The sequence below is a fragment of the Poecilia reticulata genome, linkage group LG15 (assembly GCF_000633615.1).
Source record: "Poecilia reticulata strain Guanapo linkage group LG15, Guppy_female_1.0+MT, whole genome shotgun sequence".
Taxonomy (NCBI): Eukaryota; Metazoa; Chordata; class Actinopteri; order Cyprinodontiformes; family Poeciliidae; genus Poecilia; species Poecilia reticulata.
The window spans coordinates 10,008,146-10,035,734 of record NC_024345.1 but is presented as its reverse complement, the minus strand read 5'-3'; the positions used below and the strand labels follow the sequence as shown (position 1 = coordinate 10,035,734).

At 38.4% G+C, this 27,589-nt stretch overlaps 1 protein-coding gene across 1 annotated transcript in view; it reads left to right on the top strand.

Moving 5' to 3' along the window:
- The window catches only part of arid5b (AT-rich interaction domain 5B), a 107,947-nt gene that overhangs the window by 60,646 nt on the left and 19,712 nt on the right, over positions 1–27,589 (top strand). Inside the window, exons 5-6 of the mRNA XM_008429163.2 lie at positions 14,583–14,746; positions 17,765–18,041. Coding sequence (XP_008427385.1) covers positions 14,583–14,746; positions 17,765–18,041 — 441 coding nt within the window. The remainder of the gene's footprint in view (positions 1–14,582; positions 14,747–17,764; positions 18,042–27,589) is intronic.

Below are 27,589 nucleotides of genomic sequence, written 5' to 3'. Positions count from 1 at the left end.
GCCGTTTTTATCCTTCCACGACACGTAGCACGTTCGGGCTCTCTCTGCTGCTTCCCTAAAAACAGGTACCGCAATTTCACCATGTAATTTTGCTATTCGCACATCAACAAGGAAAATTTCAATTCAGCAGCACAGCTGCAGTGGGTTACAGAAATATGAAAAAAATGAGTTATGTTCAAAAATTACTAATAATTGGTTTATCTTTTTTGTGTGTGTGTGTGTGCGTGTGTGTGCGTGATTTGGGCGAAGTTGCTCTTTCTAAAGGCAGAAGATGAGTCAGTCGGGGTGCTGTGCAGATAAAAAGAAAGGCCTGTTTGCAAGAAGCTATTGAGGACCTGTGGATGAGTTGGCTGCACCTCAGGGGATTGTTGTTAAACCTCTTTTAGCAACAAGCCCCACTAATCCCTGCCTTTTTACTCAGGCACGTGTTCGAACAGGCTTCTATTACGGCAAATTTTCTTCGCCTGTGATCAGAAAACACGTTCCCAATAAGGGAGCTGCTCAATTTTTTTTGTGTTTTTTTTTTTTTTAAATCAAACTCTTATTTTAGAGACAATTTTTTAAATTCTAAGTCATGTTGAGGTTGCTCAACTTGCCCGCTGTTGGTTAATAACAGTGCTTATCAATTATTAGCCAGAGGGAGCAGTTGGATATATTCGCCATCGTTAGATTGAGAGCAGCTACGATGCAGTGCTGCATGAAAATCTGCTCCTGTGTTGCAATCGGGCGAAAATAAATATGTCGGTACCATTGATGTGAAATCCCATCTGAGGTTGTGACTCGGTCCTTGCTGCGAATTGTTTTCCGATTTAATCAGTGGTAATATTGGTCTGTGTGTTTATGTGAAATTAATTAACACTTGTATCATCTATCAAGCTACGAAGGATTTGATGATTAATAATGAAAGGAAAAAAAAAACAGTGTACTGTGTCCTCCCACGCTCTCTGTGGGCACATTGTGTAATTTTTGGTTGATTGTGCGGATAGAGCAGCTTGAAGCATGACTGTATTGTTGTGTTTTCTGCTGTCAGCGTGTCTTAAATTACTATTTGCTGGAATTTGCCTCCGATGCAGGGACAAAGAAACAGTGTGCACGCCCACATTGACTTGTTGTAACGTGTGAAAGGTGACAATGGCCATCTTTATGAAAAAAACAGGTAAAGGAACTGACTCATTTTTGACCCGAAAGAAAGTGAAATTTATAGTGTAGGTGTTGCTTAGAGATTGGGGGTGACGTAGTCTGGCACAATATCTGCTCTGTCGAAATTGTTTTACCTACATAGAAATCCCTTCAGGCATGGAAAAAATAACTAAATTTATATGTCATAAAGAAAGACTTGACTAAAAATATCAGTGTTTCATGGTTTCGTACCATGAAACAGTGTTATCACCCAGGATGAAGAATTGCTTTAAAGTCCATGAGTCAAAGCACTTAACTGGGCTCCGTAGCTTTTTACCAGTTGGGATTACAAATTGAATTTCAATGCATTTTACAAGAACGTGATTAAATTTGGAGTTTTTGTATTTAAATTAGAAGCCAATCCAAGGTATATGATTGGATTGGCTTAGTCAGATTCGTCCTGTCTAAGAATCTGATCCGTTTGACTTATAATGTTCATCATATACAACAAGTAATATAAAATAAACTTGTTTCAGATGGTGTTGGTTGTTTCACCCCTTTGTGTTTTTGCAGTTTTGGACATTTCATACTCAACCTTTTTGGGATATGAGTAGTTCTGTCTACTTTAGCGGTCCTCAACGTGGGCGGTACCGCCCCCCAGGGGGCGTTCAGAGGACGGCAGGGGACGCTGGCGGAATTTTTTACAGAAGGGGGGCGCTGAGATTCCTTTGGGGGGCGTTTGGTCGAAGGTAAACTTTACACCTTAAATGCACAACAATGCCAGTTTAGACTTTGAGCAACTTGGTAAAACTGTGTTGTGCAACATTAAATCATGCGTGGCTGTAACTGTATCGATGGCAGCTCTCCTTCTATTTAGTGTTTGTAGCTTCTTGGTGCAGCTTCGTTCTCCTGCTAGTAGCTTCACCGCATCAGTTCAGCGTTACACTACCTGATGACGTTGCCGAGATTCACTTTGTCTGGTATTTTTGTACATATGTTTTGGCAGTTCTGTGATCATGTTAAGCAGCAACTTATATTAAAAGTGTTTTTATTTCCGTTTGAAAGTTGTACGCTTCCATGGAAGGACAACAGAAAATCGCTCTTATGAATATGTAATTACTAAAATCACGATACCTTCACTTTGTATCACTCTGAAAAATGAACGTGGGCTAATTTAAATAAAGAAATCCCGCCATGGGTGATACCACGATAGAGAGCGTTCATTTTATAGCGTTAACACCGGTGCTGTAAGTGGTCCGGTATGCAACGGGTGTGATAGAACAACGGTACCACAGCACTTTTAAAATTCAATAATTAGAATGCAGAAATTGTTTCCGTTGTTTTAAAAGGTTTATGACAGTCTGCCTTTTCCCCATCGATACGCATCCCAACCGCCCTGCACCTTAGAGGGTTAAAAAAAAAAAGACCCTCACATGACGCAAAACTCTGAAACAGGAGAAGCGGGACATAAAACGGAGCGATGAACTAGATTTGAATTATGGCATAAAAACAGAGAATCCGACGCTGAACAGTGAAAAATCAACACATGATGTGAAACACATGACAATTAGGCAGCGCAGCAGGTAATGAGTGAAGATTACTGGTGGTGAGCGTCAATAAACGATCAAATAAATGTAGTAACAGGACAGAAACTAAAATGGACATAACAATAAACCAAGAGATGATAATACTAATAAAATTAAACTAAATAGAAATGAATGAAGAACAAAATGCAAGAATGAACTAAGAAACTAAAGTAAATACAGAGGAATAAACTGGTATGGCAAGACCTTTCGAGCAATAATTAATACAGAGGACTGTATGGCAAGAATAAACACACTATTTCCAGATAAAAGGTAAAATAATATTGTTGAAATGCCATGGGTTTGTTGAGACCACGTCTAGTACTGAGAATAAATATATCTTACAGACCATAACAGTAAAGAACTGATCACTTATTTATGTTTTTAATTAGATTTGATATATTTATTTCTTCAATATTATTTTTCATGTCAGTGTTAATGTTATGAGGCTGATGACTCCATGACACTTTCAATTTGACTCATTAGGATTTTATTAAGAACCAGATTTTTTTTTTTTTGTAATTTCTGTCCAGTAAAACTATTAATCTATAAATCAATAGGTCTATATAAAGATATAATCCATGTTTCTGTCTCATATTTGTATGGCATTAAAAGGATCTGGAACTTTTGTTTTTCCACTGAAAGCTCTGGTTTGTACAATAAATGCCATGTGGGTGAAGTTTTATGGATGATGCTCTGATGTCCCATTCTCCTGAAGGCAGCACAGAGCTGCACCACCAGAAACCGACAGAAACACTGAAGAGAAGAAGAGTTATGATTAATGTAGTTACAGTTCTATCCATGTTTTAATGTTGCAGAGCTCAGTCGTTTTGCAAATAGTTCAAAGTTTAAACTGGCATGTTGTTCATCTTTTATCTGCTCATTTTGTGCAAGATTTAACAACTAGAAAATGGCACAAAATAAGAATATTTTTTCCACTCTGATTGGCTGCTGTTAGGCCTACCAATTTTAAGTTGAATGTTCATTGCATTTTTCGTAGACACCTGTGAAAATAATTTCTATTCCCATGACTTTTTTGTTCTCTGGGAAATTATTTCTGATGGTAAATACAGAAACAAGCATAAAAATCAAAACATTTACAACAGTGATAGTAATATTAATAATAAAATAATGGTCAGTGCAAAGTAGCCTACAAATTCTTTGGTGGGGGGCAGTGAGGGACCTGGATAAAGGCTAGGGGGGCGCTGGCCCAAAAAAGGTTGAGAAACACTGGCCTACTTGATACCCATGAATGCAATCATTCGTTTACATTCGCTTACTGCAGTTGAGTTATATTGTCATAATTGTTATAATAATGTCACTGTAACATTAGCTTGTTGTTATTCAGATTTTTTTAACATTAGCATAGAAAACCAGAATGAACACCAGGTGAATTTAGCAACAGCTTATTGCACAGAATATTGTATATTTTTTTGGTTCTACTCTTTATGGAGTAATAAATTCATTAGCTAGTCAATTAGTAAGGCTATCTGCTCTGGTAGCTAGCCTGCAGTCATCTGCTTAAAAGTTCGTAGCCTGGCGATTGTAGTTTTTAAATAATACTGCCTCACAAGTGCAGCACCAGCAGCAGCAGCATGGTGGAAATGTTTTAAACCAGACATCTAGACCTGGATTGTTGACATGGAGGGATAGTGCCTTCATTTTGTTATGTTTTGCAGATGTGTGTAGAAAAAAAACACTGCTTTTTTCATTTGCCATCACCGCGTTTCATAAATTTAAACTTCTCAGTCTTGCAAACAGATAAATAAACATAATTATTACATAGTTTTTGGCCCCGACTCTTATCTTGGCAGTAAAATCAATAAAAATGAATCAAATCTCCCTTTTAATGTTGCTTAGATTGCGTGTTAATAATTAAAGATAGCTGTGATTGACTGATGAATGAACGTTTTTGTGATCTCCTGACTTTCATCTAATTTTTTGAAAAGATGGCGCGTTGAAGGACACGTTTGAAAGAGGCTGAAGCGCCGCAGATTTGAATACTAAGTGGAATCTTATTCTTTGTGTAAAATCATCTCTGATGTGTCCCGATCCATTACCAGGGTTAAAGAAATGATTTTCACATTTGATTTTCATTTGATGTGAAAGTGTTTAAGATCAGAAGAAAAAAAACATCTTCTGAACTGAACGGAGAGCATTGTGTGTTTGTTCAGGAAAGACGTAGATGTCACTTATTAGACGAGCTTCTCGGAAGAACGGTGTGCTGAAACTGCGGCCAGATCCGCGCAATCCCCGAGCTGAAACACTTGAAGTCCCTTCAACCTCTTGGCTTTATTTTTTTATTTTATATTTTTTTTATGTGAAGTGAACACATGCCTGTCATGGCTGCCTGAGAAATAAGTCATTTCTTTCTCTCTCCTTTTTTTTAAATTCTTTAATATTTTCTCTCTGGTATTGTTGCCTTTCCGCTGTGAAGCTCTTCTTGTCACTTCGTTGTGCCTCCAGTTGAGTTAAAATGTTCCACCAAAGTGTAATATCACTCCACTGATCACACATTTAATGCTCCGCTGCTCTGCAGATTAAAGCCTGTGCCTCAGGAGCTGCTTCATGCGGTGTTTGGTATCACGATTGGTGACGTATTATTTATTATTTATCGGTTCTTTTGTTTGCGCCTGGCAGGTGCGATTATTTTACGCAATCACGTTTGGTTCATCATGTTGAGTGTTATTTCGTCGTGATCCCGGCGTGACGGGGTCAGGCATTGTCTCCAGATGCGCTTTATGTTTTATGACCCGCTGTAAATTTCCAGAGTTGTAACCTTGTACCGCTTTGTGAGAGCTGCGCGACTTTTCCTTGTGTTACAGTCACCCGTATTCACAGATACAGTTTCATTTACAAATGTTTCCTCCAGGTAGGGGCGAGGCGGGGCGACTCAGGGCTAGGATTCCTGCTCGCTTGCACAGATGCGCACACTGACGCATTTCTCCTGAGGGGACAGTGGCTGCAGGATGTTTTTACTTTACTTAAACATCCTTTATGTTCTCGCCGTTCTTCCCCGTCTGACTCATTAGGGAGTTTCCTGTTGGCAGAATTCGCTTTAATTAAAGCAGAATGTCTGTTTTTAATATCCCTGTCCTGTTTGACTCACTCGCATGGTGACGCGACGGCGGTTTCAATGGTCGTATTTGTGTAATCAGCAGAAATGCACCTATAAGCTTTATGGCCCATTTATGATCATTTAGCCGATTTGACCCAATACTCATTTCCCTCTGGAAACTAAATCGGGGAGATACGGACGGCTGTAAAACTGGGTTTTAATGTTATTTAAAAACAAAGACAAACGGATTACATGTTTGAAATTTTAACAGGCTTGATCATACTTTAAATTTCAACATAGTATAACTGGTTGTATGCGAGTCTTTTGGCTTGAGCGTCTTGCGTCAGTGATTCAAATTCAATTAAAGCCAAATTCAAAAGACTTTATTGATCCCAAAGGGAAATTAAATGCTGCAGCAACAAGTCATTTAAATAAAGAGTTATTGTAGATTACGATCTACATTAGCGCAACTAGCATTACTAAAACACTAAACAGGCTTCCAGCATTAAAATATATTGCAGTTAGCATTTATTGCTAATAGTAGTTAGCGCTCTTAGTATCACCCTGTTTTTGGTTTTTATTCTGCTGACCTTACCTGCTCGCATTTCACATAAAATACTTATTATCTGGTGTCATTTCATTTACACACAATGCATGACGTTGACTCCCAAACAGCAACATACTTGAGATTATTGTCTCTCCCTCCTGAGGGACACAGTGTGCCGTTCAAACAAGGCTAAGTGTTGCAACACGACTGATACCTTTGGCTGTGAGCATCGCTTCTAATTGCTGAGTGGGAGTGAGGCCTTTGGTGGATTTGCAGCCAAGTGAGACAACAAAATATGTCAAAACATGTTTTTCACGAACCGCTGCTTTTCCAGAGTCATGCCTCGCTCATTCCTCCTTCACCTTCATGTTTGAACTTGGACCTCGTTACGCGGAGGGGAAGCTGACGTTGGAGATGCAGGATTAAAAGCTCGGGTGGGAATTTTTGCCTAATGAAATCAGAGATGTGACAGTTGCTCCTGGGGCTTTCAGTCAATCAGTCCGTCAGGCAGTCACACTTTGGCTGGATGTTGCTTCACATCTGACAAGTCAGATCTGTTGTTTCATTATTTAAAACAACTGAGCTGCAGAAAGTGTGACATTTATTGAGCTCAGCAGTTCTGGGACTTCAGGGCTGATCGGTTTCTGTCAGTATTTCTGGACGCATGATTTATTTCGGCTTCACCTCCGATGCCCCCGTACCATGTTGCATAAACATTCGCGCTGTCGTTGTACTTCTGCGCATTTTTACGGGACTTGAGGTCTATTTTCAGTCTTATGAATCTTTACTAGTCTTCTATCGTTTTTTACAGAATAACAGAAGATAAATAAAGCTTAAAATGGAAACTTAGTGGGCTAAGCGATTCAGCAGGGCACCGTCACCATGACAATTTCATTTCTGCGGCTTTAAATACTGATGCACTGATAGTGCAGCGCTCTCCTGTGTTTTATCATCAAAAGTTCAGTGTCAACACATAAGACAGGTGCAGAGATGCCATCTCACTTCCTGTTTGGTAGGTGCAAATTTCTCTTTGAGCTTTAAGAAAATCCCCTGAGTCTGAAAGCTGAATGCTTTCATTTTGTTGCTAAACACAATAGAAATTTATAAAATAAAAAATTTAAAGAAAGAAAAAAGAAGAAGCAAAGTCTTTAGTTTGTGGATTCTAATAGTAAAATTAAACAAAACTTGCTTTTCTCACATGAAGAAAAAAATTTGACGGGGTTCAATGACCTGAAGGTGTGAAAGAACTTTTTACAAGAGCCGGTTATTTTTTTTTATAAACACAGAAAATATGGTACAGTCCAATAATAACATGCAGCTCACAATTTAAAGCAACATTCACCTTTTTTTTTTTTTATTCACAGTAGATGGAAATGAAAACTTGAATATGGATATGGGATTGTTTGTTAAAATATTTCTACCAAAGCACTTTTTTGACAGCATTTTTTATGGTTCAATATAAGAACGAAGAAGCTAAAGTATGTAGATATTCTGTGCAGGAGCTGATTATTGGAGTAAGTGCTTTAATGTTTACTTTCGTCAGATCTTGTCTCGATCACATCTCATTTTTAGATCACAAAGATTTGTTTAGGACACACAAAAAAACGATAAAATCTCTGAATGTGCAAAACGTACAAAGTTAGATGCTAAAGATTAAAATTTTTCAGAGTTTTGACCTCCTTTTGTGTCATCTTGCCTCGCTTGCTGTTGTTTTTTAGGTTAAGTTTTGTGTTACATATTTGGTGAACACATTCTTCTTCATACTGCATTTCTAAGATAGTATTTCTTATGAGATAAGTGGTGCTGCACTTTTATAGCACCTCAGACGATTCCAACTAAATTAACTTAACTGGAATAGATTTGTTATTCACACTTTTTTATTTGGTAAAGTATGAATAATAATTAAGTAACTTACATGACTAAGTAAGTTACAGAGTATGTTTCTCTTGTCAATCTTCAAAATAGGTAAGAAAGGAGAACATTCCAGTGAATGAAGTCAAATATGTGTTCATTTTAAAATGTCAGCTTGAAGATATTTACCTTATTACAGTTTCCAAGCCTCCATAGCAACCTTTAAATGTTATCTACATCCCCATCAGTTGTCTGGGTATAATATCAGGACTCAAGCTTTTTTTTTTTTTTTTAAATACATGTAAAGATTTTAAGATTCCTAAATCCAGTTGGTACTTTGAGAGGAATTCTTTGTTTTTGTCAGATGAGACAAGAAGCAACAAATTCGCCAGATGTGGTTGGCAAGAAAAGACAAATGTAAAAAGTAGAAAAAAAGCACCTTATTTATATATATTTTTTCTTTATTAATCCTTCATTTATGTAGGAAAACCTCTTGAGTCTTGTGGTATCATTTACACGAGCGACCCGTACGTTGCTCGTGTAAATGGCCCCGACCTGTGATGCTCGGGGCCGGTTTTCTCTTTCAACCTTGCTGTAGTTTATTTGTTAGCTTTATTTTAGAAATCCGTCGGCTTTGCCAGATTGAAAACATGAATTTGCTCCAAAGCCAATGGACAGATATTTACCCAGTGCTTAAAACTGTGGAGCGTGCTGCATGTGGTGAATCATTCATTGTGGCGAAGACGGGAAGCCTTCCAGCAGTAACTTAGTATTAAGCTTTAAAATCGGTCAAAGGTGAAATCTATAAACTGACTTCCAACTGCGGCCCAAGGTTGATGTCAAACTTACTTATTAAAAACAAATGTTAATAATAACAACAGTAATGTTTTATTATTACTTAATCGACAAAAGGTTTTTATGCTTTTTCGGTCATGGGTCAAATTTTTGGGCAACGATCGTGACCCAATAACCGCAGTAAAAAGATTAAAAAGTTCAATAACGCATTTATTGTACCTGTAGAGATAAAGTTACTTTTAGCAACATGTTTAACATGACACCATTTCTGAAATTCCTATAAGTTTCTCTTGTGGCTGTTATTGTTTTCTTCTTCTTCTTCTGTTCCAAACCGGTGACGCTGTCGTCTGACCGGTTCGGTTTCCCTTTGATCCATGTTGCTGAGAAATCAGGAACCTGCTGCAGAGACATCCTTCGTCGTGACTTATTATTTTAGTCATGAGTGTTATTATGCCAAAAGTGCCAAAATGAAGAGATGAGCCGAGTGCTAATCTGCTTAAGTACATCAAAGTATTTCAGATCCCTGAGGTTTTTCCTTTTTTTTTTTTTTTTTTTTTTTTTTTTTTTAGATATTATTTCAGTTTCCCAGGCAAACGCAAAAACATGCCCCTCTATCGGCATGATCATGTGCTCACTTGAAGTGGGGGGATTTCTGAAGCTGATTTTACTTTTCATTAAGTTAAACATGTACAGAGTTACTGAGCTTTATCGTCTCAGACATCCATCAGTGGGATTCTCTTCTGCGATGCTGTATTCCCAGCTGCGTCCCAGTCAGGCCCATTTTGTTGGTTCCCTGTGGCTCCACTCTGTTGAAGCAGACAGCTATCAGAACCGTCCCTGAGCTGTCTCTAATGAGTTTCTCCATTATCACTGACATCATCGGAATGGCACTACTTCTGTATTAAATTGATTCTAGGGGGGTTGAAATTATTAGAACAGAGGCTTGTTTCAAAGCCACGAGGAGCCGAGGGTGTTTGACATCACCGAGTCGTCGTTCGGCACATTTTCCCTGCTGGCGATGTTTAACCACGCTCGCTTTTCATCAATAAACAACGCCTTGCTAGGCTACTCATACTGCTTTGACTTCTTTCTTTTTTGTTTATAAAACTATAACCACAAACTTTTGTGTGTTTTATTGGGATTTACTGTCCTAGTCCAGCACACAGTGCCTAGTTAAGACGGATGGAAACGGATTCAACCACCTTTCACTTACAAGCAGAGCTGCAGGTGTTTTGAGGCTAGCCCAGTTGATCATTATCTTTTCAACATACCTAAAGCTCGGTCGGTTTGGACTTTGCTGCGGATCCTTGCAAAGTCTGGACTCTGATCGAAACCGTTCAAACACATGAATGCGGTTCGATCTGAATGATTGGTAACACTCGCTCTAAAAGTCGCATTAAAAGTCTGTTAAAGTGTCAACTTTGCATTAAAGTGTCATTATTAAGCAAAGGACACTTCATGACAACGGTCATAAACATTCATAAAAACTCCTTCATGTTCATGACAGATGTTATGTCAGTGTTATGCACACCCCTTCGAATTAAGTGCTAGCACATTATTTTATTTGTGTTCAATATGATTTATTCCCAGATCGTCCATGCATCTTCTCATCAACTCTACTGTGTCTTATCGCTGCTGTTGTGACCGATGTTTGTCCCGTTGACCGATTCTTCCACCCTGGGCCTTTTGGCTGCTTCTCCGATCAGTGCTCTCCTTACCCAGCCCTGTAGTTTAGGTATTATGAGCGTTGCTCCATGAGATGCTCAAAGCTTCTTTACATTTCCCCACAATGTTCTTCGTGTTTTTTTGGTCTTCATGATGATGATTGTCCACTAATGTTCTCCAAGAGGTTGAATTACTCTGTTGTTTTCACTGGATTTTATTTTGGTGCTGACAACATCCTAATAAAGTGCAACAGAACTTGGTGGTTGTGTCGTGACAAAATGTTCCAAGCGGTATGAAGAACCCTCGCAAGACGCTGCAACACCAGTCAGTACATGGGTTATTTTTATTTGTACTTGCGCATGTTTCTGTGTATGAGTGGCGAGCCTTTGGGGCTTTGTGATGCCCTCTGGCCACTTCAAGGCGTGTCTCCGAGCCATTGCTAGTGTCCCAGATATGCAGAAAGCCACAGACTGAGCAATAAGCAAAAAACAGAATGTGGAAGTTTGGTCAGCATCCATTTTTGGTAAGTCGCTGCTGGGGGACATTTTTAGATGTGCGAGGGAAGTATCTTGCAGCCCTAACTGACTTTTTTTTTCTTTTATAGTACGTGGAGAAAATAAAATAAATTAAAAAAACACTTAATGCTCACAGAGTAGTAAAAATACCACATCTCCCTGGACACTGTAAAGTCATTGTCTTGTGATGTTAGTATTGTTCTCCTACAGACTAAAAAAGTCTGTGTTTCCATTTAATAAAATCATTGTACAGAGCTGGCGTGATGGCCTTATGCAACATTTGGAGAACACATCAGCATGTTTTCCAAAGCGCAATCAGTCCGCCTCCCCTTGACCTCCTATAAAATAAAACCCAACATGCACACACCTGTTTGACCCCAGTCCACTCTAATAATCACCAAGTCGACGGCATTCAGCTCATCTGTTTCCTCGGCACTCTTTGTGCTTTTTAAATGTTATGCGGCAGTTTTTTTGTTTGTTTTTTTTTTCGCTGTAATTGCTGCATTTTCTTACACAGCAGTATTTGACCTGATGAAAAATGTAAACAGACGGGTTACGTAACGCGAGCGTAGGGTGTCGGAGGGCTGTTATTGGACTAAAAACAGACCCGCACTTAGACTGTGACCTCACTCGGATGAACATCTCTATTCAAAACCTGCCAGCGATTCCGATCATGTAATGTTTGTTTCTGCAAGGACTGCATGTGTTTTTCCGTTTATGAGCTGTGCTTCAGCTTTCGGATCTTTTAGGAGTTTATCTCTTGTCTGTGTTAAGAGACAGAGATTTGCTGGATAATTAGGCTGCAACATGTTGCGCCGTGCCTTGTCTCTTAAAAGCAAATCTTAGTAAATGATTAACCAGTCTGATTTATGCGATTTGTGAGCCCTAATGAATAATTGACCGAATAAAGGTGGCGGCGAGCGGAGAAAGCAGCAGAGGGAGGAACACGCCCAGTGCTTTCTGAGTGAAGATTACAGTGCTGAAAACTTGTTTTCACAGTGCCAGAGAGATGACAAATGCACAACAAATGTCCTTGGAATTTTACCCGCGCTGTTTTTCCACAGCCTTAGCGGTTGTGATAATAACAACACCGAGTCCAGAGCCTTTTAGCCTTCTAATGACTCTAACATTTTATTTGGCTCAGCTGCTATTTGAAGCGTTTTTTTGTTGTTTTTTTTCTTGACGAGAATTCGCTCCGACTAAAATAATCAGAGCCGTTTTGGCAGAGAACAACCTTGGACGGGGTAAAGCTGTCATTGAGCATGCACAAAAAAGAAAAGGCAAAAGGGGTTGGGGGGGGGACGTGGGTAATGTTGACACAGAGAAATACGTGACTGAACTTAGATCATTTGAAGTTTGCCTCTTTTTCTTTCTGTTTCTCTCCTTGGAGCTTATCTCCGCTGGCGTTGTTGCATCCGAGCGACTCGCTCTGCCAAGAAGTTACATTACAATTGCTGGTTGACATAAACGTGGGTGTTCAAAGGACTTGGAGGGTTTAAATACTTTATTGTGTGTGTAATGTGAACTGAGCAATTATGTCTGCCAGCTTTTCAAACAAAGAGCTCCTATCAGGCAGGTTCATGTGTTTTTAATTAACTGTGTTGGGGAGACTAATCAGAGAAAAACCAAATATAGAGCCGCAATCATCAGAGCTTCCAGAGTGCTGCAGTTCAGGCTGATGTTTTATGATGCGATGATAAGAAAGAAACAAAGCAGAGTGTTTGTCGTGTTATGTATGTTGTGGTAGGAATTTGGCTTCTTCGTGAAACAGTCCTGTTTATAGTAACTGTTTGGATGCGTCTTCTCATTTGTGGGTTGCTGGTTAACCAGTGGCTGTCATTTGCGTTATTCTGCTTGGCTGTTTTCACGCCCTCGTTCGGTATATATGCTTTAAAACTTTCAGCAAGAGTGCATTTTCTCTTCTTGACTCAAATTAAACTTGAGGGTCACGTTTACAAGCACATTGGAACGATCTGGCAGCCTGTTAGCCCTTTCAGCACTAATCCAGTTTAGAAATAATTAGCTACAGGCTAGCAGGCCTGTGAAATTCCTTTTTCTGGTTGTAAATGTTTCTGTCATTGCCTTGTGTTTCTTCTTCTTTTTTTTCAGCTTAAAGTCAACTTTCGCTTTTAGGAAATGAATTTCTCGTGACAAATGTTCTGTTTGTTTTATTGTTTGTGTAGCAGTGCCACAAAAAAAAAAAACAGTGTTGAGGTTTATTTTGTGCTTGTATTTTGGTCACACTTAATTGTTTCAGATTATCTAGTACTTTTTCTCTTGCCAAAAAAAGAAAAAATAAAGGCAGTTTTTTTATTTTTAAGAGAAAAAGAGCTCCTGAAACCATCCTTCCACTGTCCAAAAAGCAAACTTTCCCCTCGATTAAATCATTTATTAAATATGATTAATCCACCAGTCCTTTAGATCCACACCGAACTTAACTAGAACTTGTATGACAAAATGAAATAGGCTAATAAATCTCAAAAAGCAACAAATTTAGATGTCCCAATCTAAAGAAATTCAAAACAAAATACCCAAAGATGTCCAAATGTGATATTTTGCCGTTTCAAAATGGTTATGAAGTCAATTCTAAGAATTTTGAACTCAACACTGCAAAAACACACAATCTTACCAAGTAGTTTTAGTTTCTAGTGGAAATATCTTAATAAACTTCAAATAAGACAAACTGACTTAAAGGTAACTTTTTAGTAAGATATAAAAGCTTGTTTTAAGTGAATAATTCCTTAATATTGATGAAAAAGTGCTGGCCTCAGGCAGATACATTAACTTATAACATGAGAAAAATGTCTTGTTGTAAGTGAAATATTCTGCCATTTGAACAAGAACTTTTAATGTTTGGTTCTGGTTTCACTGCTTCAGAACTTGATCAGTGTGCTGTAATTGATGGAACCACAAGTTCCCGAAGTTCATTAGTTCATGACCTACATTTCAAGTGCACTAGCAGTTCCACATCTGAATGGCTCTGAAAAGTGATTTAGAATGGCCTAGTCAAAGTTCAGACTTAAATCTGATCGAGAGGTGGTGTTGTGGCCTCCAGAGGCTCTATTTGGCTGAATTGAAATATTTTTTGCAGAGAAGACACCCAGCCAAACTTCCTGAAAACATGTTGTAAAAGACTCACTACTGCTGCGCTTGAGAGTGGAGTAAGTTTTTATGAGGTTTAGAGCGCAGTTGCAAACAGCATTTTGTATTTCCCCGAGTTATCTCTGTCTCACATTAACAGTTTTTGATGATCTTAAACATTTAACTCTAACAATAAAAAACACAAAAGCTGCTTTTTTTTTTTTTTACAGCAGCATATAAACAATAGTGGGGGTGTTGCTGCACCGTGGTTAAAAAAAAAAAAAAAAAAAAAAAAATCACACTAGGTGGTGTGATTTATTTCCGGCCTAAATAGATAAATCTCATCTTGTCTTTCTGTTCTCGCTCAGCTCCGAACCTGAAGGGGCGACCTCGAAAGAAGAAGCTATCCATCTCTCAGAGGAGGGACACCCAGGGTCAAGCTCCAGGTCAGGGCTCGTCGGGGTCGACCCAGGGTTCAGCAGCTGTGGCGGCTCAGGACCCCTTGAGCCCAGAGAGCAAAACTACAACCAAGGTGAGATAAGATAAGCTGTGCGTTGAGTAAGCTGTGGTATAACCTCACTGACTGCCAAACGGACTGACGTGTTATTACATGCAGGGTGGCAGACAAAAACCGAACAAAAAGGAAGATGTGTGATGGGATTTTACACAACCATTCATTTCTCTCTTGGTCGCATCAATGCAGCACAAAGTTCTTTTATAAGAGCTTCAACTTTTTCTATCATCTTTATGTCTAGTCTTTGCATTTTACTGTGAAAATATGTTATTTAATTCACCTTAAGCGTAAAATTAAGCAAAGTTTTGACACAAGACCTGAGAGATGCATTATTCTGTTCAAACTGCGATCTGCTTCTCTTTGTGTTGGACTGCTAGCAATAAAATATTACTGATAAGCAGCTGAAATACTGTCTGGGGTTCTTCAACTGTTTTAGGGTCATTTTGATGTGCTGAATCCAGAAATCACATCGGTTTTGCTCCACCAGATCAACTTTCTGAGCTGTGAATGCAACATGAGCATCAAAGTGCATGACATGTTCTCACATATGGATCAGTTTCCTGATAATCTGGGATCAATGAGTGATGATCAGGAGGAGAGACTCAATCAGGACAGAAAAGAGACGGAGAATTTTACACAATGAAGACGTAATGTTAAAATTACATGTACTTACCCTTATCAGTGTTTATTACTCAATTTACAGAAAGTTTGTAACATTTAATTAATACACTCTGGTAGAAAACGTTTTTTTTTTTTTCCTAAAACCTTTTTTGGATGAGAAATATTAACAGAAATGAAATGATAATGTCACAAAAATGTCATCGATTTAGTCAGAGGATCGGATTTCTCTAAATCAAATGAGAAGAAAAGCCTGACCTGATTGAGAAAAATTGATGTCTTTTTTGGATTCAATGGTGCAAAATAGTCCTAATTCAGTCAAAAAAAACAGAGAAACCCTCCAAAACCCTTTTTTTTTTGTAACCCAGTGTAATAAACTTAAATTTGTTGTCATGTTATGACACAACGCTAATTTATCCCCCGAGTTTAAGAGCTTTTTTTTATACCTGAATGACTGACATGGCTCCATCACATGACTTTAAAATCCCCGTTGGTCATTCATCAGACCGAAAATTAGCAAAACAACATCTTTGTCCTTAAGAAAGCTGTTAATTAATATTACACAAAGTCTGGATTCTTGGAAGCGAAATGTAATAAAACGAGGAATGACTCAACACAATTGCAAGGGATTATATAAAGGTTCATTGTGCACATATTTGACCTAGATGGGAAGAACTCATAAATGCTTATCAACATGATTACGTACACCATTATGGCTATTATTATTAGTATTATGCAGTAATGTTTGTCCTCTGGCTCTGGCTTAAAGGCTTACCTCGTTGTTGCCAGCATACTGTTTTCCAGGTGGTCGGGGGGTTTTTTTTATCTCGGGCTGCAGAACGAGGCCACCACGTTTCAGTTTTCCCAAACAACCCGCTGTGACCCACGCAGCAGCGGTGCAGCGCGCTGTAACAGCCACCAGCGCACGCAGGGACACATGTGACTCCGAAGGCGACTTGTTACACAAAAGGAATGACATAATCTGTCATGAGAGGAGTGCAAGTGATGATTTGTAGCCTGGGAATGTTTAGTATTTTCATGTTTGAAAAGATGTATTGATGATGTTTTTTTTTGTTTTTATCTATTTGCTATTTTCGTTTTTTGTTATCTCATCTGCAAAACAGCCTTTAGAACAACTTTTTTTTTTCATTGTTTTATTAGATTTGATAGCATCTGTTACAGAACAGCACTCCTTTCTCTCTCCTGTCCTTTCTCCTTCCCTGAAACACATAATAGTCTTTAAAACAAGCACAACATGATCCTGCAGAGGAACAAGATGTGTATCTTATTTTATGAGTTTCCATTAGAAGGAAGCAGTTTTGTAAATACAGCAACAATTGCTAGATTGAAGAGCAGATTTTGTTTAAAACAAGTGAGATCATTGCACAAGTATAGCAGAAAAAAAATCAAAAAGATATTTATATGTTTTTCAGTTTCAACCTAACATCTTAGTCTTCCAGATACTTGCTGGAAGAGATGCACCGATCAGAGTTTTGTGGTCAGTTTATGATTTTATTAAAGTTCTGAGCAGTAAATAATAATTTTAGCCAGTTCCAATTTTCTTTATAAAGTATGACAGAGTATTAGAGACACAATAAGAAAGTAAAAAAATTTAATTACTAGAATAAAGTCATAAAAATGTGGGGATAAAGTTGTAATATTATGAGAATAAAGTCAAAATGTTACGACTAATCTCCTAATAATTAATATTACAACTACACTCATAATGTTATGACTTTATTCTCGTATTATTTCACCTTTATTCTCAAATGATTTTATTCTTGTAAATTTTTTTTTTCTATTTGATCTTAATATGACCCTAACACGCCGTCCACAGGTGACCTGATTATCTCAAGCAAATTTATGATTAACAAAACATAAAAAGTTGTGTAAATTAAAGTGAAATTGAATTTAAAAAGTGAAAGGTGCAAAAACGTCAACATAAAACATGATATCTAAATCTGGGTGAAAGGCAGCTCTCAGTGTTTAGTTTGGATACTGCATGGTGGCTTAAAAGGCCACATTATTTATCTATTTTCATAGGTTACAAAATGACGATGACTGGGTAACTTCAAAAAGCTACATGTCCTTGCAGATCCAGTGACTGGAGGAGCACATGGTGCATTCACTGCTCTGAAAAAAAAGTTCGGAAGTTTGAATCCAGCCAAGCTAAAAATCGGCCGATTTGTCCGTGCATCCCTGCAACCTTTCAGAGTTAAAAATCAATATTAGTCAAACTCATCGTTGGCTTTTCAGTGACGAGAACATGAACTATGTGGCCACAAAGAATATTTGTTTCTGCTTTGATCCCAACACATCTCGCGTACAGCTGTCTGACCTCATTTAAATAACCCTCTCATTGTGGTTTTGGTTTCCCTTTAATCGCATCCACGCACTCCTTGTGCTCTGTCCGTGCAGGTCAAGCCCGGCTTCAAAACGGTACCCAACGGAAAACTAACCACGCCGGGCAAACAGAGGCCCGCCGGGCTCAGTAAGAAGTCCTCGCCCGAGGAGAAGGAGAGAGGAAAAGAGAAGGACAAGGAGGAGAGGAGTGAGAAAAAGGAAGAGAGGAAAGACGAGGAAACTTCAGAGGAGAGCCGCGCGGAGGAGCAGGCTTTCTTGGTAGAGCTCTACAAGTACATGAAAGAACGAGACACGCCCATAGAGAGGATCCCCTTCCTCGGCTTCAAACAGAGTGAGTAGCACAACTTACTCTCTTATTCCCTCTCTGGCAGCGTTTAAACAAAGGAGCACTCTTTACTGTAGAAGAAGAGGTAAAGTAATGTGTGGGTAGGTTTTTACAAGGTATTTTGAAAATTTAGGTCGTAACATTGCCGGCGGGGAAGGTTAGCGAGATGAGTGGAGGTTAGAAAGAGTCAGAAAAACAACTGTACGTCAGACACGAGAACAAAAGTAGCAGAAAACACATTAAAGAGTTAGAGAATATCTCACAATTTAGAGTAAGAATGTCAAATAAGTTAGTTTTTAATTCCAGTTTGAGTATGAGAGTGAAACAAGGCAGGCAGAAACCCTGTGTGGATTTTACTCAACTTCTCCCAACACATATTACTTAAAACTGTCCTCCACACACACACAAAAAAAATAATCATTTAGGTTTTATCCTACACGAGGTTTAGAGCTTTAAGAGAGTAAATAAAGAAGAATCCAATGACTACAGACATTTATGGCAAAAGTAAGAAGAATTCATGACTGTTAGGGATAAAGAAAATAATCCCTCTGTCTCAATTATAAACTGAGGGAATAAAAGTCTTAGAGGAGAAATAGTGCATACAACAACTTGTAAAGAAAAGAGAGAAAAAAAAACTCAGGAGGCTTTCTGTCAGGACACATTTTACCCAGCTTTCATGTAAGACAGAACATCTCCTCACTCTTGTCAAAAGGTTTTCCTGTGAAGAGCAAGAACGCCCTTAAAGCGGCGTTAGAAGAACATCACATGTATGGGAAACACGTCTGGCCGAGATGAAAGATCTCTAATATAGGTCGGATGCTTAGCTTGCACTTGAAGTGCAGAGGGGCAGAGAGGAGAAAACCTGCACGTAAACATCATAAAGAGCGTGCTCTTTCTGGTCTCTTGAAACTGGAGGAAAGAAAAAAAAAAAACGTGTTTGTTTAAGGTATTTGATCTTGAGGAAAGGCACTTGAGAATGCCAGCTCTCATCCCAGATTGTTTTTTTTTTCCTCTCTGCTGCGTTCTGAGTCTTTTATTCAAGGAAGGAATGCACATTAGCAGTGATGCTAAGGGAACCACTCAGGATTTAACTATTCAGGACGGAATGGCTCCTGTAAATTAATGAGAGGTGGAAAAGGGAGAGTGATGTATATTGACTAGGCGGGAATTATTTACCGTTATCAAGGTAAGCGAGGTTTTTAAAAGTTACATCAAAACTCATCAAATTTTCTGTCGTACCATGGTACGACAGAAAATTTGAATAGACTGTAATAGACGTAATAGACTGTAGAACTGCAGTTCTACAGTCTATTACGTTCTCTTAAAAGTTATTTTTAAAAAAGACACAGATTGACTAGAGTTTTTTCTAGCTGCAAGAAAATGGCAACACTTTTACTGTACTTGTTAGAAAGACAAGTTTGGCTATTTGGAAATATTTCGCCTCTTGCAATATTTTTCTATCATTAATGTAATGCAGTTAACTTCTGACTAATTATTCAGCTAGTATCAGCTTGTTGTAGGATAACTGGGTTACTCTAATTCAGTGTTTCTCAACCTTTTTTGGGCCAGTGCCCCCCTAGCCTTTATCCAGGTCCCTCACTGCCCCCCATCAAAGAATTTGTAGGCTACTTTGCACTGACCATTATTTTATTATTAATATTACTATCACTGTTGTAAATGTTTTGATTTTTATGCTTGTTTCTGTATTTACCATCAGAAATAATTTCCCAGAGAACAAAAAAGTCATGGGAATAGAAATTATTTTCACAGGTGTCTACGAAAAATGCAATGAACATTCAACTTAAAATTGGTAGGCCTAACAGCAGCCAATCAGAGTGGAAAAAATATTCTTATTCTTTGCCATTTTCTAGTTGTTAAATCTTGCACAAAATGAGCAGATAAAAGATGTTCAACATGCCAGTTTAAACTTTGAACTATTTGCAAACGACTGAGCTCTGCAACATTAAAACATGGATAGAACTGTAACTACATTAATCATAACTCTTCTCTTCAGTGTTTATGTCAGTTTCTGGTGGTGCAGCTCTGTGCTGCCTTCAGGAGAATGGGACATCAGAGTATCATCCATAAAATTTCACCCACATGACATTTATTGTACAAACCAGAGCTTTCAGTGAAAAAACAAAAGTTCCAGATCCTTTTAACGCCGTACAGATATGAGACAGAAACATGGATTATATCTTTATATAGACCTATTGATTTATAGATTAATAGTTTTACTGGACAGAAATTACAAAGAACAAATCTGGTTCTTAATCAAATCCTAATGAGTCAAATTGAAAGTGTCATGGAGTCATCAGCCTCATGACATTAACACTGACATGAAAAATAATATTGAAGAAATAAATATATCAAATCTAATTAAAAACATAAAAGTGATCAGTTCTTTACTGTTATGGTCTGTAAGATATATTTATTCTCAGTACTAGATGTGGTCTCAACAAACCCATGGCACTTCAACAATATTATTTTACCTTTGATCTGGAAATAATGTCTGTTTATTCTTGCCATACAGTCTTTTGTATTAAGTATTGCTCGAAAGGTCTTGCCTTTCGAGCAATAAACTGTAAATACAGTTTATTCCTCTGTATTTACTTTAGTTTCTTAGTTTATTCTTGCATTTTGTTCTTCATTCATTTCCATTTAGTTTCCTTTGATTAGTATTATCCTCTCTTGGTTTATTGCTATGTCCACTTTAGTTTCTGTCCTGTTGCTACATTTATTTGATCGTTTATTGACCATCAGTAATCTCATCACCTGCTGCGCTTCCTAATCGTCATGTGTTTCACATCATGTGTTGATTTTTTCACTGTTTAGCGTCGGATTCTCTGTTTTTATGCCATAATTCACATCTAGTTCGTCGCTCCGTTTTATGTCCCGCTTCTCCTGTTTCAGAGTTTTGCGTCATGTGCTCGTCTTTTTTTTAAGCCCCTAAGGTGCAGGGCGGTCGGGAAGCGTATCAATGGGGAAAAGGCAGACTGACATAAACCTTTTAAAACAACGGAAACAATTTCTGCATTCTGATTATTGAAATTTAAAAGTGCTGTGTTGTTCTATCACCCCCGTTTCATACCCAACCACTTACAGCACCGTGTTAACGCTATACAATGAACGCTCTCTATCATGGTATCACCCATGGAGGGATTTCTTTATTTAAATGGGTTCATTTTTCAGAGGGACACACAGTGAGGGYATCGTGATTTTAGCTACCAGTAGCAGGAGAACGGAGCTGCGCCAAGAAGCTAACAGAAGCTWACAAACACTGAATAGAAGAAGAGCTGCCATCGATACAGTTGCAACCAAGCATGTTTTAATGTTACACAATACAGTTTTACCAAGTTGCTCAAAGTCTAAACTGGCATTGTTGTGCATTTAAGGTGTAAAGTTTACCTTTGACTAAACGCCCCCCAAAGGCATCCCAGCGACCCCCTTTTGTAAAAATGTCCGCCAGCGTCCCCTGCCGTCCTCTGAACACCCCCTGGGGGGCGGTACCGCCCACGTTGAGAACCGCTACTCTAGAGAGAGCAGAACGCCATGCGTTAGTAGGTGTTGTTAAATGTGTTCAATTTTAGTCGTAAAATTGTTTTCAATTTCAGTTGAACATATTTGTTTGAAAGCATGGTGTTTAATAGTGGCTAAATTCTAACATTTACAGATTTATTTTGATTATAGATTTGACATTTTGGTTAGAAGCCATTGGTTCAGTACACTGCAGTTCTCATTCATCTGTGTAATTAAGTCTTTATGCCTATATGGTTTGTTGTATGATTGAATAAATCATCTTACTAAAATCTGTAAAACTGTTACTTGTGGTTGAGGACGTTTCTATTTAAACAGTTCAGTGTCAGTGCTAATGCTAACGTCAAACTTGCTACCAAGCTCAGCTTGGTAACCTTGAGGTTCTTGCTGCCAATGAACAGCACTTTCTATCCGTGGCTGTCATGGAAACCTTCCAAGACACCATGTTAGAATAGATATTAAAAGTTTTTAAATTGCTCTTTCAGTAACATTTTATGTCTAAATTAATTTGCCAGCAATGCTAATGCTAAAGTTAAACTTGCTAACAAGCTGAGGTATAACCGTGAAGTGTTAATAAATGGAAAATGTTTGCTGTGGTTGTCAGGGAGGGGGTGAAGGAGGAATACACACTGCTGTGTTAGATTAGATTTTAAAAATGCATTACTTAGTAACATTTTATGCCTTCACTAAGTTGGCGTCAGCAATAATGTCAACTACTGTATGAATTTAGCTAAGATGTACTAATCTTAGAAACGTTTGGTGTCCACTTGTGGGTTTTTAGTTACATTTTATAAATTAACAACTAACTTAGCAACACCACTGGTGCTAAAGTCCACCATGTTAAACCCAGGCTTTCTGACTCTGTGGGAACAACAAAAGGGTCGTGGCAACCATGCCATCTTGTTCGAATATATTTTTAAATGTCAATTACTGTTTTTGAATGCTGACTTTATGTTTTCTCAGACATACACAAACGGTTGTAGATTTAATTCTATATCAAATTGTTTCATCACTGCAGCGTTGCGTCACTCGTTATTCTAAACTGTTACATGTTGGTCTTAGCTAACACCGCCAGAGTATTTTGACAGCCCTGTCATTGTAGCTGCCAACATGTTGTAGCTCAAACAGGTCGTGGCGGTTTCAGAGGAGATGGAGAGATGAAGACGTCGGAGAATTACACGCTCTTTACTTTCAGCTGGCATTTCTCTGTTTGAGCTCGGAATAAAGTCGAGGTCCACTCGCCAACTGTTTTACATACAGCACATGCTTTGAATCTCAAAAGTAGACACATCATAAGCAAGAGCCCTCATTAAACGGTAAAATCATGCTGTTTAAACTTCGTCCTTGGCAGCGAGCACACATCAGCACATGTGAAGGGTTTGGGGGGGGGGCACATCACAATTAATGCAAACTCTCAGATATAATCAGCTGCCAGTTTCATATTTTTTCTCTTTCAACAAATGCACTGAGGGATCAAAGGGGTCTCTTTCATGTAATGGAAACTGAAATTTTCCTATTTTAGTCTCTTTTGAGCATTAATCTTTTTTTTATGAAGTTTTCTTGGAGTTTAACAAAGCAACAGATGGTTAAATGATTCCACCAGAATTACCCTCGTATCCGTTTAAATCTGAGTCTGAAGCCGGAGTAAAAGCTACAGTCTTATTCCTGCAGTTCCCAGCATAATTCACTTCAATCTGCGTTTCACCACAAATGGCTTGTAACTTATTGTAAAACCTTGTAATACGAATACTGCTGGCTCGACACTACGCCTGCCTGTTTTCCCTCGCCTCGCTCTCATGCTAAATTTATATTTCACTTCTGGGTTTGTATGCATTAAACATCCTCGAGTAGAGTTGCTTATGTGTGACCGTTTGGCCTGGAAAATAAAACAAAATTAAAGTATTAGAAGCTGAAATGAAGAAGAAAAAAAAGGAGAAGCAGGAGGATTGGATACAGGCTAGAGTTTTTTTTTTCATTTATATTTTTCTCTTGAAAGTGGCAGTAAACAACAGCTCTATTATCAGCTCTTTCAGCTGGAGCTAATTATTTCTGTCTCCTGGAGATTAAAATGCTGTTTTCTTGCCAGTTGGCAGAAAAAAAAGAAAAAAAAACGATGGGGAGAAAAAGTAAAAAAATTTTCCACTGCAGCTTTTTTAGATTCCGAGATGCAAGTGCTGAACAGGAAAGCTCCATGATGAAACCACGCTGGCCAATGTCTCAATGTAACCTTGAATAAAATTTACTGCAGCTTCACATCATGGCATTACTGAAAAAACTTCAAACAAAGTGAGAAAGCAACAATTACTCCCACTGCAGCTGAAGTATTAGAACAAACTGATTATTGCAGATTTAATTGTATCTCCCATGTTTATTTATTATTTTAGTAATAAAAAAAGCTAGGATATATGTGGAAAGGACATCGACTTATTGGACAGAACATTATGCCTCTGTGCTCCGACTCTATTTACAGAGTAACATAAGTGACATCAACTTAATGATAATAAATAGCGTCATATTACATGTTCTAATTATTTATAACCTTCTCAATATTCTATGAACATTTTTATTGCCATAAACAGCAGACGCCTTATAATTGCTGACCATGTTTTCACTAAAAATGTTTCCTATTTATGTTTTGTCACAAGACACTAATTTTGAATCTGATGAAATTCAGGATTCTGGCTGGACAAAAATATCACTTTTTATTTCAAGTCAGAAGAAACATGTTGGTAAATTTCAAATGTTACTTAAGATTTCTTTCAATCTGAATATGCCAGGGATGTGAATAATTTTGGGATAGTTTGTATGTCTTACTTGTTTTCTGGGTTTTGCTTGAACGATTCAGCAGATTATTGAATCAAGAAAATCTTTACAGACTCAAGGCAAACATATCGTCTTTACACTTTTTAAATAGTCTGAATTATTTTCCTGGCAACATGGAAGATGTTAAGCCTATTTTGCCGTTGTGCTCTTTATCGTTAGGAGGGTACAACAAGCTGATATTAGCTGGTTAAGCAGTAGAGCTATCTGCTCTGGTTGAGCACAAAGTCATCTGCTTAAGAGGAGACATAATGTTTGGAGCTTTCGCACTATTTTCTGTTTTCGCAATTAGAAATCTTGACCAGAAAAGACACAAATCTGTGAAGCAGCTGACAGTGTGCAGCAACAGGTTGGGAAGGGGGAACTCAAAATTATTCGACGCTCCACCGAACTGAAAAATCTGCTGCCTCCTCTGGCATCTCTTTAACAAGACTTTAAACCACAAGATAGACTTTTTAAGCTCAATCCTTGCCGCTCCTTGATTCCAGTAAGCGACTCACGCCTAACTGGGAAATCGCCTGTCCGTTTCTGCTTAAAAATTCATTTCCAAAACAATAGTTGACTCTGCGAAGCCGTCGTTTTCAACAACCTGATATAAATGTGACAACAGTGGCTGCAGTTCCGTTTCTAAGTCCTTCTGCCTTTGTTATCGTCGCTCATTGTGTTTCGCTGAGCAGCCGCTGCCTTAAGGCCACATGTGTGCAGATGAAGTGGTGAAAGGTAACAAGACACTGTGAACTGGAGCTCTTACACAAAAGCAGTTGTGGTTTTAGCGTGTATTTTATGAGATTAACCAGTTAGTGTTTGTGTTTGTGTGAATGTCCTGACGTGTGTGTGTGTGTGTTTTTCCTGGGCTTGGACATCAGCATGTGATTGTGAACATCAGTTCCAATTTGTCTCCCTCTTTCAGCCGTGTTGTCTAATTGCCGTGCCATCGGTGTGTCACCGAGGCTGCATTGTGTTCCTGTTTTGTCATCCTTATCTCAGTGATAATTGCCCCTGCCAAACAGAGGGGAATTAAGAAAAGAAATTACTAATGACAAGACATCTAAGAAAAGGCATGTTCCCTCATTGCCTTTGTGTTCCCGTCCCCTCCCGGTCCTGTGTGCGGCTGCGGTAATTACAGTCGATGCGTAACAAGCGAGTTAAATAGACCATCTTTCTGTTTCCACAGTTGGAGAGTACAATGCGCCAGCGTGCTCAGTTCAAACAGAAAAACCTACCCGGCTCCCTTTGTTATTCCACCCGAGCATTGACAACGGTCGCAGAGAGGAGGGAAAGAGAGAGAGAGAGAAAAAAAAAATCAATGCTGTCAAATGCGGAGATAGGAAAATGTCATTTTGACAAATGCAAGGCTTTGTGTACGCACAGATTGAATTTTGATGGATTTTTCCCTGGGCGAAGCCTCCCTTTTCTTATTTATAGGCCTTCATATAAAAATGTTAAACAATGATGTTACAGAAAGCAAATACAAATGTCATTGGCACAAAACGTCCCTCAATGAACTTATGGTTCTTTGTTCATGGGAAGTATTTCCTTTAAAAAGAGCGGGAGGGAGAGAGAGAGAAAGCCATTTGAAGACTTTCTGCTAGCTATTTTTAGGCAGAAATATTACACAAGACATGTATTTATAATGTGGCTTGTCAGGGTTTGTTTGGTGGGAGAAATCGATGCAAATTAATTTGCATTAGTTCAAACAGAAGTTTGAGCATTTTGCAAAGTCTTTGATGCTTTTAATGGCTTTTCGTTCCTACCTGCAGGCTGCAGCTGAGAGTTAACAAACGTCTTTGTCAGGATGAGGCATGTTCTTTATTCTAGCAAAATGTGGTGTTCATTTGTACTCCTTCAGCAGAAATAAGGGAATACTTATAGACAAAACAACCAGTAGACTGGTGATCAGACCCCGCCCTCCCACGGCATACATTAAAACAAAGAACTCCCACAATTATCGGCCAATCAAAGTCTCAGCAGGGATGTTCGATTTGTTGATTGTTTTCTTCTGTCTCCTACTTTTATCGCCGAACAGTTACTGTAGACTTTCTGCTTCTCAAAACGGCTTCATGTGTGTTTGGGGGAAATAAAATTAAAACATTCTCGTTGCCTCATCCACTTTTAGCTCAGTCGCCATGGCAAAGTGTATAGATGCCAAGTTAAATGTCACTGTCTACACTGAAATTGACAAAGTTGTACTTAGTTTGGTTGGATTATTAAGAAAGTTAAATATAAGGTGTTGAGTAAGTTATGAAAAACTCAGTTATAAAAGAAAAGTCTGCATGTCTTCTTTTGCTGCTATTTTGCAAAAATATAGGCTGCATGCTGCTATGCACTGCATTGTTTCCCAAACAAAATTGATGGGTGGCATCTCTTCAGTATGACACTGCCACTACCGTGCTCTTTTTATCTGCACCACCCGGGCCATCATAACATCTTTTGAGTTCCTCTAGACTCCATACGGCTATAAAAATACAACCTTCAAGTTGTGCACTTAAATACTTTATCAATCAAATCAGAGCAGTTTTTATCTGTATACTGCCAAATACCATTAATGACAAAACTTCAATATTATTTAGCTTTAAGAAGTACTCATGAAATCCAGAGACACCTGTTTATTTACATTTTAACCTTTTTGTCAATATATTCTGCCACAACCAGCCCGTTAAGAACGTTTGTGACTTGACATGAATGAGTTTAGCACACCTGTTCTACAAAAAGAGACAATATGAATTTGTATTGCAAATTATTACAAAGCTTTCTTTTCCATACAGATTTGTCAGCCGGCGTTCCAGAAGTGCACAACAGAGAAAACTTTCATTGCTATTTTTATTGGCTTTTTTTTTAAACGAACTTTTAATGTTAATTATGAGATGATGGAAAGCTTTAGCAGGTTTTAACCACGATGGTTTAAAACCTCTGTGTGTCTTGGCAGCCAGGCCAGGCCAGGCCTGAGCTCTCCTGTTATCTCTGTCTGTCCCTCTGTTAAAAAAAAAAAAAGAAATGTCCTGGCCGAGGACGTAATCGCTGATAATTATTAAAGGCTCAAATTTGTAATGATGTGATTTTACATTGTGTTTTTATAGCTTTTTTCTTGACTACGGGGATCATAAAAGTCGTTTCCTTCCCCCTGGTGTAATGACTGTATATGATGTCATTTGTTTCAGCTTTCCCAGAGTTCCTAACTGCCTTGTTTGTCTTCTGTC